The sequence below is a fragment of the Lindgomyces ingoldianus genome, assembly GCF_010093535.1.
Source record: "Lindgomyces ingoldianus strain ATCC 200398 unplaced genomic scaffold BDR25scaffold_15, whole genome shotgun sequence".
Lineage (NCBI taxonomy): Eukaryota > Fungi > Ascomycota > Dothideomycetes > Pleosporales > Lindgomycetaceae > Lindgomyces > Lindgomyces ingoldianus.
In genome coordinates, this window is record NW_022985176.1 from 818,650 (window position 1) to 830,593 (window position 11,944).

The 11,944-nt window shown below is 52.0% G+C and overlaps 5 protein-coding genes across 5 annotated transcripts; 2 read left to right on the top strand and 3 right to left on the bottom strand.

Moving 5' to 3' along the window:
• Positions 1-43: 43 nt before the first annotated feature.
• Positions 44-1,785, bottom strand: BDR25DRAFT_334143 (uncharacterized protein). The gene is made up of 3 exons (XM_033692907.1): positions 1,111-1,785; positions 507-1,060; positions 44-444 (listed from the first exon to the last, which is right to left on the bottom strand). The coding sequence occupies exons 1-3, from the start codon at positions 1,527-1,529 to the stop codon at positions 281-283; spliced, it is 1,137 nt and encodes a 378-aa protein (XP_033547827.1). The 5' UTR covers positions 1,530-1,785; the 3' UTR covers positions 44-280.
• Positions 1,786-2,758: 973 nt separating this feature from the next.
• On the top strand, positions 2,759-5,119 carry BDR25DRAFT_286335 (uncharacterized protein; the record flags this gene model as incomplete). Its single annotated transcript, XM_033688245.1, has 1 exon — positions 2,759-5,119. The coding sequence occupies one exon, from the start codon at positions 2,759-2,761 to the stop codon at positions 4,976-4,978; it is 2,220 nt and encodes a 739-aa protein (XP_033547828.1). The 3' UTR covers positions 4,979-5,119.
• Positions 5,120-5,694: 575 nt separating this feature from the next.
• On the bottom strand, positions 5,695-8,026 carry BDR25DRAFT_314160 (uncharacterized protein; the record flags this gene model as incomplete). Its single annotated transcript, XM_033691434.1, has 2 exons — positions 5,695-7,818; positions 7,892-8,026. The coding sequence occupies 2 exons, from the start codon at positions 8,024-8,026 to the stop codon at positions 5,695-5,697; spliced, it is 2,259 nt and encodes a 752-aa protein (XP_033547829.1).
• A 441-nt stretch (positions 8,027-8,467) lies between these two features.
• On the top strand, positions 8,468-9,360 carry BDR25DRAFT_28799 (uncharacterized protein). The gene has a single exon (XM_033688360.1). It carries the CDS (start codon positions 8,751-8,753, stop codon positions 9,162-9,164), a length of 414 nt encoding a protein of 137 aa, XP_033547830.1. The 5' UTR covers positions 8,468-8,750; the 3' UTR covers positions 9,165-9,360.
• On the bottom strand, positions 9,183-11,526 carry BDR25DRAFT_303560 (Metallo-dependent hydrolase). Its single transcript, XM_033690024.1, has 3 exons — positions 11,309-11,526; positions 10,376-11,251; positions 9,183-10,278 (listed from the first exon to the last, which is right to left on the bottom strand). The coding sequence occupies exons 1-3, from the start codon at positions 11,442-11,444 to the stop codon at positions 9,557-9,559; spliced, it is 1,734 nt and encodes a 577-aa protein (XP_033547831.1). The 5' UTR covers positions 11,445-11,526; the 3' UTR covers positions 9,183-9,556.
• Between the last annotated feature and the right edge of the window lie 418 nt (positions 11,527-11,944).

The window sequence follows — 11,944 nt, forward strand, 5'->3', positions numbered from 1 at the left end:
GGAATGCAATTTCTTTTTCTTTTTGGAAACAGACAACATCATTAGATCATCCGGCCCAGGCCAGTATATTCTAAACTACAATATCTCTGCCAGGGAGTAAAACGACAAATATACGCCCCGATAACTCCTCGCTTGACCTGATATGAAACATCTTCCAGTGAAACAGTTAACAAATATATACGGATACAGCCAGGGTTCAAGAGGAAGGAAGTGCAGCACGCGTCACAGAGCCGAACGAGACGAGACAAACGTGGGTAATTCGTAGATGGCCGGCCAGATATCAATGGGTAGGCGTCCTCCAATTCTTGTACAGGCAAGAGCAAAGGGACCCTGCGTCCTGGGATGAGATTCCATCTGTGATTTTCTCTCCTTTAGATCCGTTGTTGAGCTTGTAGCATGTAGGGATGTCTTGCCCGCCCCCGACTGCTTGTTCCACACGCACAGCTGGCCAGTAAATCAGCTTCAAGATATTTCCGCGACGTGGGAAAGTAAAGTCGTCGACTTACCGAATGGCCATACAGGGAAACTCGGATTCCCTGACGTTTCCCCCTTCGAGGTATCGGGATACGACTTTCCCATTTTTGTGTATAGGAAAGCTTGCAGTGATGTGCCTTCAAAATTGCACTCGACCGCCGCATTATCACTGGTCACCGATGACGAGGGTGACACCGTTTTTGTCTGGGTAAGCTGGAAGTGATAGCGCTCTGTATCTTGGCCTTTATCTAGCAATTCAAGGTCCTGGTTGGTGAACGAAATAGAGAAAGGGTTCTCGGTGCTGGAGATTTGGTATTTCCCGGTTGAAGGTGAGGATATTATCCAATTGAATGTGGCGACTGCTTTGTTGGGGTCGGAGTTGAAGATGGTGTATGGGTAGCACGTCCATGTTGCAGCATTCGATGTACAGTTCGCTTGGACGGTGTCGAGGAAGGTGACCATGCTGTAGGATCCAAGGGGGAAGTTGGACGGTATTAAGGTAGGAGAAATAGAAACGGTTGCCGTTGGGGAGCCAGTATAAGCAGCGCCTGAGACGACGGAGGCAGATCCTTGGGAATCTGAATGCCTGTCGGGGTCAGCATGTGGGAATGCCATCTCGAGAAGGAGGTATCTTACTTCGATGAGCTATGCTTTTTCTTTAGTCCTACAGCGACTCCCACTGCTACGGCTATTATTATTGCCAGTATCACTGCAATTATCAGTGCCAGCCGCTTCCACCCCCCTCTTTTCACAACTTGCTTATGATTCCTAATCGCACCAAATTTCTCGCCGGCTGTATTCTCACCCGACCACACACTATAAGAATAACCAGACGAATTGTTGGACTGATCTTCAATGCTCTCGCGCGGCGCATCTCCTAAACCCAGGGTGGTACTCTTTCGCATTGAGATGCGGGAGTCACGTGTCTTCGTAGTACGGGGAGTGTCGCCATTCTCAAGGATGACGGAGAGGCGCTGGCCAGCCGGCGTTGAAATTCGTTTCTCTGGCGGCTCGACAATCTGTTGGTGTTTCTTCGACTTCCCCCATATGTCCATGGTGGATACGGATTACGGTACGAAGGGGTGGCCGCGCCCTTCCCCAAGTCCCGAACTGTGCCGCAGAAACACTCACGTCCCGTCCTAGCCCACGGGCATGCTCGAACGAACGGGGCGAGTGGAATTGTTTCGGGTGCCCTCAGTCTCGCACACAGGGATGTTTCAATTCGCGTCCAGTCCGGTCATGTCGAAGATGGCGACGAAGGAGCTCAAGTGCTCGATGGCTTGGGCAGACGGTCGGAGAGCGGGATGGAAGAATGCAAAAGGAATTTGAGGGCATCAGCACAGAGCCGGGAAGCTTGGGGCAATACTATGCACGTGGGGTCCTTGCACGGCATGGCGCCAGTGTAGACGAGGATTTGGTAACGCCATCTCCCGAGATAGCCTAGAGAACGCCCTGCAAATGCACTGAACAGGCCTGGCGCCGGTGGATGCGCCAATTGCAGCGAGAATGTAGCGATGGCGCTGTGGATCTTGAGTCTGCAATTCCTTTGGGGGCTTAAGTCTCCAGCCACGAGATAGGAAAGACGAGCAAGAAGCTTGCATATCGGGATGCTGTTCACAGGTCTTTGCTCTCAGCCAATACAGACAGACGGATGAGCAGCATCGATGATTAGTCGGAGACGGCTAGCAATGATGTGAAAGCGGTTTGTGTTCTTGGCGGAGCCCTCATGGTAAACATTCTCCACAATGCTGTTTCTCAGGGGCTCGCTGCAGGTGATGACATGGTTTGTGAATCGTTCCTGAGTCCTGACGTCTTACCCTTGGGTCAGGGGTCGTGCCTGCAAATCGCCGAATTTAGCCCCGCACGTGAGCGTGGGTGACACCAGGCATGCCTGGCTATGCCAAGCTAGATTTCACTACAACACAGCAAACTGATGAATATTGACGGAGATGGTGAAAAAGGTGACGACAACCTCAACCCCGCCTTTCCTTAGTGAAGCCCCCCCAGACGCTCTCCAATGACGCGAAACACCTGTCAGCGCGTCTCAACCCTATTTTTGTCTCACACGCAGGTGTTCGATTTTCCTGTCCTCGCCGTTCATAACTCTATCAACCAACATTCCCTTCCTCGCCTATGGCGTGCTTCTACACGTCTCCTTGATGGCGTATAATTTTCAACGAGCTCTGTTTCTTGCACCTGCCGCTTCCTAGCTCTTAGAATACCCCATCTGAGATCTCAATTTGCGTGTCTCAACACCTCAACCAACTCATAAATCTCTCACACCATGTCTATTGTGCGTGTCCCGCTTCGCCCAGGCTCCGATGGCGACGCCACTCATCGACCGACATCTACGACCCACACTCTGGTTGATCCGCCAAGCCTCTACCTAGAAAAGCTTGGAATGCTATGGATGAAGGATAGAGGGGAGGCGCGCCCAGGAATCACCTACTTCCTCGAGCGTCTGCCATCCGGCTATGCGCTCTACCAGAAGTCGCGGCCTTCTAATCCACAACATATCGATAAGTGGCTGTATGGTCACCCAAGCCGCAAAACCTTTGATTCCCCAAACCGGTTCTTCCCACACTTCAAGTATCTCATGGAGAATGGCGGTGATAGTTTCGGATGTCCTTGTACGGTATGTCACGCCATTGGAGGAGTCGTTCCCCGGTTTGGTTCAATGACCCCAGGCTCCATTTCAATTCAGAATCGGAGTGCGAGTAGTCGCTCCGGCGGTTCGACTCCCTACCGCCAGGGCATGCCTTTGGGTCCCGTTGGTTACAGGAGTCGGCCAAAAATATCTGGTCCTGGAGCCGACAAGAGCCACGTGGACGAAGAAGGCAACCCAGATGTCATCCGAAATCTCATCAACAAGCTTAAACGCCAGGGACACTTAGACGACAGCATATCAGAGCCAATGAGCTTAGACTGGCGCGCCGAACAGGGCCTTCTTCCGCAGCTACTTAAATCCATCAAGAAGCAACCGCAATACAAGCCACGACCGGGAGAAATCGTCCTATTTGTCAGAGAACTACCAGCAGGCACACAACTCACTATAAATAGATCTGTCAACAAGATTATGATCTGGGATCCATCGAAGAAGGAATACTGCAGCAGCCCAGTGTGGGAGGCTGGCGTTGTTGGGCAGGCATCTGCTGAGACATGTACTGGGGACTTTTACGAGGACGAATTGGGAAACGAATCAAATGTGAGCAACTCAGGAATGCGTGTCGAGCCGTTGCCAGACCTGAGCAGCGAGAGCAAGTCTGTTTCGAAAAACTACGTCTACGTTCCACTGCTTCACACCAGGCCCTTTGTGCTCTGGAATACACTCCTAAGCGAAACGCTTGTGAATGATCTGCACCCAACCATAAGGAACGCTTTAACTGTTATGTCTTCAATCTCATTAGTGGGAAAGTACCGGTTTAAAGGAAATTGGCCAGAAGCTGATATCTACTGCCATGGTCTGTACATCGGGTCGGAGCTCATCACCGTGGGCGATACCGTTCGACTTGGACCCAGGCTCGAAGATACTACCTGTTCAGAAGTTTTAGTCATAACCTCAATCCGCTTGAGACTCTCTAATCTGGACCTAGCCTCAGACAACGACTTCGACGAGGGCCGACCGTACAATACTACAGCTTATCTCTTTGGAAAGGGCTTTACTATTGACAAATCACACTCCAAGGATGAGTGGCTAGTAGACGGTGAGAGTCTCTCGCCGGTTCTGAACAGTTATACGGAAGCTGGTAGCAGCCTTATAGGGCTCTCCTGGTATCCACTCCATCCCCCAGGCCGCGATATCCAAATCCACTATTCCCGCATTGTCGGTCGCGTCTTTGAGCCAGATGCTCTTACCTTCTGGATCCCGACGTTCTCGCGTTCGCTTCCCCACCTCGGCGCCAGTCTCAGTGTAGGTCTTCCGGGTCTTGAATATGCGCGTGACTTCTCCCGCAAGCATGATACCCGTATCACGCGCGAGTTCGGCAGTCGTTGGTTCTGGGCAGAGTCGCGTTCGGATGCGCTGGGACTCGAGACTGTCAATGGCCTCGAAGTTGATAAATTCGACCCAGAGCGCGACCCGAAACAAGGCAGGAAGTTATTGAAGGCGATTGAGGGTGAAATGCCACATACATCAAAGGGGAAACGGAGGCACCAACTCCTATCCGGATCCGGCCCGATCAATCTAAGGGGCTTTATGGCGCCGACAATGCTGCCGCACCAGCCTGAGAGTTCGGAGATGGACACTAACACAGAGGAGGCGAGTTCTGGCGAAGGAAGACGGCAGAAACTGATTACGAAGAAGAGAGCAAAGTCATTTGATCTAGGCAGCGGTATTGAGAGGGAAAGGGGCCAAAAGAAATTGCTGAGGAAAAGAGCGAAGGTCGTAGATTTGAGCAGCGATAGCGAGGAAGAGATGGAGATCAGAGAGCACATGCGGATTGTGGAGAGTATTGAGGATGGGCCTGGAGAATGGAGGAAGCAGAAGGTTGAAGTGAGGATTTGAGAAGGATGGGATGCTATATCAGTCAGTCCAGAGCCAGACAGGGTGAACTTACGAAAGATCTCATGAGATGCGAATGCTGCTCTCAAGAGTTCTGATAAGAGTTCACGGGAGAATAAAACTGCAAGAAGGGGCAGAAGGGAGTTTGTATTACGACAATTCAATGACTTGGAGGGATGAAATGTTCATATTATAGTTCAATACCCTCAGCTAAGGATTGTAGGCCTGGTGTTTGTCAAACCATGCTAAAGCCGACTAACGATTCTCTCAAACCACGTTATCTATCTAAATTTCACCATGTACCCTCCTCGAAGTGACCATAGCTCAATCTATGCCTAAATGACTTTGTATTACACAAATACCACACTCTAGATAGAGCTCAAATTAACCCTAGGAAATGCCGTCCATGGCGTGTCGGGGTATATCCATCAAAATGTCGAACGAATACCTTGTATCTGAGTCACCCAGAACCCCATCCAGTCTCTAGCCAACGTAATATGTGAAAAATAAAATAACGCCAAAGATGCAGGTGTAATGTACACTCCAAATCCAGTCCAGTCCAGTCTCACAATCGTGAAAATTGCCAAACGCCACACCACCGCAAGACTCAAAGATTCTCCACACACAGAAGAAAAAAAGAAAAAAAAATCTGTACTAGTGAGCGACGACCCCAACATATGGCAAAGATGCGATGCAAAACATTCGCCAAAGACAAGGAATTAGCTCTCTGTCTCTGTCAACGCATTCTTCAGAGCCTCCTCGTCCAAGCTTTTCACCATGACTTGTTCGGGGGTTGGCGGAATAGCATCAAAGAAGCCCCAGATGGGGCCTGACTGATTGACGCCTGCCGGACGGAGACGAACAGGGATGCCATCTTTAGCCAGCGTGGACGCATCTGGACGTTTGATAGTAGCTGGGCTAGAAAGTGGCGTGCTCGCTGTTTCGCCCCCTTTACCTTTCTTATCGCCTCCACTGGAGGGAGCTGGCAGATTTGCAGAGGTAATGGCATCGGAAGAGCTCGGACTTGGAGTAGTACCCCATTTACCAAAGACCCAGCCTCCAATTGTTTTGCCGAGGGTATCAGAGGAGTGCTTCTTTGTTGGATTATTTATCCCTCGCTTCTGATTGATGACGGAGCCGTACAGTAATGAGCGGTTGAAAGTACTACTGTCAAGATTTCGTCTTGACATGCTTACAGTAGCTGTTGCAGTCCATGGAGTCAAGACAGGATGACTCGATGTTCCAGATGAAGGAGAGGCAAAACGAGGAGAAGATGACAAAAGGAGTTGTGAGGGTCTTGATTGCAGGGTATGAATATCCATGCCAGATATGGAAATAAGGGACTCATGAGAGGCGGCTCGGCGGACTGAGGGGCGGATCTGAGTTGTAGGAGAGAAGAGCTCGCCGTCGTCCACAGTGGTGGAGAAGGGTGGCGAGGTAAGGGACTGGGGTTTCGGTGTTGAAGTATTCTCATTCTCCTCTGGTATAGTCGAAGCCAGGGCTGGAGAAAGCATGAAGATATCACTGGTGAGAGAATTCTGCGGACTGGGAGCTGAAATTATGGCGGTTGCTGGACTAGATTTAGTCGTCAAGGATATCGGAGTCGAGGCGCTGCGGATCGTCGATAGGCTCGGAGGTTTCAGGCTGTGTGAGCCTCGCTTTGGTTTGTAGGGTACGTCGTCTTGAGCATCTAGGGGCCTGAACATGGGTGATGAAGGGTCAATGCTCTCCGATGGGCTTGTTGGACGCGAAGAGTCATATGCAACATCGCTGAAGACGCGGTCATAGATGGAAGATCCGCGGTGGGACACGGAGAGGGGGGATGCAGGGAGTGAGGATGGAGCAAGCGTTGTGGCATTTGACCAACGATTCGAGTTCGGAGGCACGGTGGCAGTCGTTTGTGCCAGTATGGCTGTGGAGGGGGATGGCGATTGGGGAACAGGAGGCGTGAAATATCCTGGAGTGATACCGTAGCGCTTCTTCCTGACACGGCGATGTGGCTCGTTCTTGGAACCGTCTTTTCTTGGGGGGCCGTGGTAGTGATGGTGGATGTGCAACTCCTGGTTTGGAAGTGGCTCTGCGGCTAGCTCTCTCTGCAGCGTCGGAGTCGGGGTCGACACCCCTTCAGCGGGCGGCACTGGCTGATGAGCGCGCAGCTGCTCCCGGAGACGCTCGACTTCCTCGTTCGAGTTCATCAGCATCTCGCGGAGCTCCAATATGCCGTGTTGAAGGTTAGCGTTGTCCAGGAGCATGTCTTTGACGAAGTGCGACACAACAGGGCTGCCGGCCTGGTCCTGGCCTGCCTTTGCCTTCAGCCGGCCTGCTGCCGTTGCCAGTTCTCCGCCCACCGCCATGCGTCTCTCCATGCGAGACACAATCTCCTCGTGCCGTTCGCGTTCGTGGCGTGCCTCCTGTTCAATGCGGTCCATCTGGTCCTGGAGGTCCCCGATAGTCTTCTCGGCCCGCCTCCACCTCTGCATTGCCGTGCGCTCGTCGCCAATCTTGCTGTCCAGTGCCCCCTGGAGGTGCGCCTGCTCTCGTTCGAGGTCTATCAGCTGGGCTTCCAGCGACTGCGTGCGTGCGGCGAGCGACGAGAGGCGTTGTATTTCCTCCTCGGTCGAATGCAGAGTGTCTGTGAGGGCTCTGACCTCGGCGTCAGATTGCACGACGGCGTCGTTGAGCTGCTCCAGCTGGTCGAGGAGGTCGCGGTTGGCCTTGATGGTCTGCGCGTTCCGCTGCTCCAGCTCAAACTTCTCCTTCTCCAGACTCTCAATCGTGGCCGTCATCTGGCGACGCTCCCGCTCCGAGTCAGCAACATAGGCTTCATGGCGCACAAGGAGGGCCTGGAGTGCGAAAGTCAGCGACATAGCGGGCACTGGCTACGCAAGGTGCGAGCTCGGAAAAGGGAGTACATACCTGGCCGAGCTGAGCGGCCTTGTGGACATCGCGTTCTAGGCCTTCCAGAAGGCTGCTGTTGTGGGCGAGGAAGGCGCAATTCTGAGATCCACAGCAACATCGAGGAAGGCTCCTTCCGGTTGTGGGACGCTCCATGGATGTTACCGAAGCGGGGCTTCAGACGCGAGAACATGCGCGCTGTGAAGTAGCAGGGGAGATGTGGGTGACAGCGGAGCCTCGCGGATATCACTCATGTCTTGCACAGGTGAAGAGAGAGTCAACCAGTGGAGGGAGAGGACGGCGGGGATGAGTGCAGGTGGTGAAAGAGGTCGAGGTATGCAGTCACAGGGCGCGTGGGACTGTCGCCAAGCGGGCGTGCCTGGCGGGCGTTCCTTCGGCAAAACAGGCTGTGGACCCCCCGGCTCCCGCTCCAGCGCTCTGACCAGCCACCCATTTTTGTCTGTTTCGTTTTCGACCTCTTGCCGTTGGCTCTGCATCTGTCATTCGTCTCAAGAACACATGTGTTCACTCTTCATTGATCATGGGGCGAGGTGTGGTGAACTCCCTTCAGCCACCCCTCGTAGCACAGTCATTAACCTGCGGATAGCTGTTGCGATGACTTCACCGGACGACGGAACCGTTTCACGGCGACGTCGGCAAGGCTGAGACCGTCGCACGTGAGCAGTCTCGCAATTTCCGCCCGAGCTTGGCCTTATCTTCTTCCTTTTTGAATTGCTCACAGTGTGCCTGAACGATCACCATGGACGCACAGAAAGATATATATGTAACGAGTCTTTAGGTATTCTCGTCCCTCTCTTGTAGCCCTTTTCCCTCATCGTTCCTTTCCTCGGGAGTCATCAAAGTCTCCAAATTTCAAGCCATGCTCGCTACACGTTTCCTCCGCACAGCTCCCAAACACCAGCTCAGTCAGCCACATGTACACAAATACCCTCAACCCATCCTTTACCAACTCCAACATGATCGACCCCATCCTTCCAATTTAATTGTCTCTCGCGCTTTTAGCCAACCCGTCTCTAAACGACAAGATGCATCCTCATCACACAAGTCCACGCCTCAATCCCCAAAACCAAGACCGGCATCGGGGAGCCAGGGGGTACTGCCAAATCTCAACCTAATAGAACTGATAGGTGGCAACCGTGCTGTATACTACACGGTCCTCGTCATCTTATCGATTTTTGGTACGATCGAATCGATTTTCTGGATCAAAGTCATCTATGCCAAATTCTTTGCAGCCGAGGAAGAGGATGAGGGCGAGGAGAAGGAGGGAAGTTAGGATCACGAGTGTGGCTGGTTTTGGGAATCGCCAAGTCGTACTTTGTGCATGATGTCCCAATTATTTTCGTGCTGGAGAGACTTTAGCGAGGAATTAAGGTCTATCTCCTTTTTCGCTACCTGTGTTCCTATCTTGGACCACTGGTTCACAACTGCTATCCCCCTTTGTATCACCCAAATGAGTGAGCTCCCATCATACACAATGCTCCATAGGAAACGAAGAGGGCACTGTGGAAATCTCTGCTCCTTGGACCAAGTTGATGAAAGTCCCTAGCAGACAGCCACGCCCCTAAAAGAAGGAGCCGCTCAACCTAACACACCTGTTGAGTTGGTATAAATCAAGTTGTTGAATCTTTGAAAGTTTCACTTCTCACACTCGTTCAATCCCTCCCGTCATTCCTCAGGGTCCAAGTTCTCATCAACCCCATATTCATCCACGATCCAAGCGCAAAACTTTTCCCACCGACTAATCCACTCCTTCAGCCTCCTCGCCCTTATGCCCTTCCCCATCGTCCCATCCTTTATATCCTGCACCCACTCCTTCGCACTCGAGTCCTCGAAACTCGCCCACCGAACACTATTCTCTGCGAGCGATCCTAAGCCAGCGAGACCAAGATTTTCCCAGCCCTGTAGCGCCTGCCAGTAATCATGCGACATGCCACTAACACCCTGACCCAAAATTGTAGGATCGTCGTTGCACAGACTCACCGGTACACCTCGCGCCAACAGCGCCGGAAGCGGATGACTCATGATGCTGCCACAAAGCCTCAGTACTTCATTACTAACCGGACAACTCTCAATCAGAATCTTCTTCTCTTTGACCATGTCGATAAGTAGCGGATGCTTGTATAGCGAGAATCCGTGGCCAATTCGCCGAGTTCCAAGAACGATAGCATCAAAGAGGTTTTCGTCGACCGAGTCGCCGTCGCCGAGGGTTTCGCCCGCGTGGAAGAAGAACGGGATGTCCACGCCAGCTTCAGCACATTTCTTGCGGAACCAGAAAAGTTCGGGAGCGAGGTCTTGGAGCGATCGGCCCATGTCTTCTTGTCCGACTAGGTCGTAGCCGGCAATGAGATCAGGGAATTCAAGCTTCATTTCAATGCATTGTTTCATGCCTATTATATCAGTTAGTGGAGGATATAGTAGGATTTAGTCGGGTAAGATTGAGATATGAGAAAGATATGGAAATATTCAGTCAAAGGTTCAACTTACTCTCAATAACCCGGCGCTTATCGAACGCTCGAACAGTTGTCCAGATCATCCGACCGCCCCAGAAGTCCTTCCCTTCCTCTGACGCTTTGAACTTTTCAATTTCGTCTTCCATGTGGTCCAACATATTTATGTATCCGTCATCAAACTCCTCTTGCCCGAGGCATCTGTAGGGAGTGTAAAATGCCGCCCGCATATCTACATAGTAAACGCCGTCATCCAGAAGTTGTTTGCACATCTTCCGTACGAATTTCCTGTAGATTGGTTCGTAGAAGATCAAGGACCCCAGTATCGGAAAGCAGGATAGAAACTTGCGCCAGACTTCGTTCGGCCCTTCATGGTGTGCCAGATGCTCTTCGGCAGTGATTGAACAGCGGGATTGTATCCACTCGATGAAGCCCTTCCGTCCGCCACTCGGGAACGTCTCCGCTGCTGTGGCAATTGAAATAAGAGCACCAGAAGTGTAATGATCGCTCCAGATGGAAACATTATCTCGAGCTTGAGTCTTAGAGAAAGTAAAAGAGAAACCAGTCTTTAGAAGTGCAGCGGGTGATGAGAGGGGGTGGTCACTACGGATGCATACGCCTTCGGTCGCAAACGCCTCCCCTATCGCCCAATCGAGGTCAACCATAGCTTCAAGATGGCAGTGTAGGAGGGTGCCCTTCGGCATCCGTTTAATTATTTGCCAGAGCTTACTCTTCTCCATCCGGTCTTTGGCAAGAGAGAACATCATTCCAGGAAATACATCCACGTGTTGGCTTACTAGGCTGTCTTCGTACTCTTTGGTCCACAGCGTTTGCTGCTCTTCGAACCGAATCTGATCAACTATGGAACACGCTTCGGCGGCCATTGGCGATAGATTTTCGCGGAAGGCTCGGTCTGAGGCCTGTCAGACCAGGAATGGTTATATTTGATCTGCGGGAATGATTGACCAACCGCTCCTTTGCTTCTTCTCCTGCTCTACAAGGGCATCTCTTCCAGCCATATATTTCTGAATGAACGGGTCACTGAGACTCGGGATCCCTTCAGCTTGCTCCCAGCTGTCGTCATCTGCCGCAGGTTCTGAGGCCATGTCTGTTCTGTTCCCAAAAAATAAGGTAATTTATTTAAGAAAGAGGAAACGAGAATGGGAGGCTAGACTCAGTACCTGCTACAGAAGTCAGCTTTTCATGGTTGGCAATACCTGCCGCCCTCGAATAGGGCTATTGCTGACGTTGCTGACGTAACCAACTCCCGCAGCCAGATTTGGGATATCGAGCGTGGCTTATCACCTCGTGATTTCGACGTGGCGGGGCGCCCTCCCAGGTTGCACGACCTACATGTATCACTGGGCGCTATTTCTCACTACACCCAAGCGGCGACCCTAGCTGTTCACCTAACTTACTACCTGCATCGGCGCTTCTCCTACGCTCCCTCGTGACCTCTACCGTTAACAAGTGACTTTGTCACTATATTCACTCCACCGAACTGAACGCTGGTCTCCCATCCGGCGACCGCAAACACTAACCGGCCTGTCTAGGACAGCCCTCGAATCATAACATACCATCACTGCTGCTTCTGGGGCCCACGCCT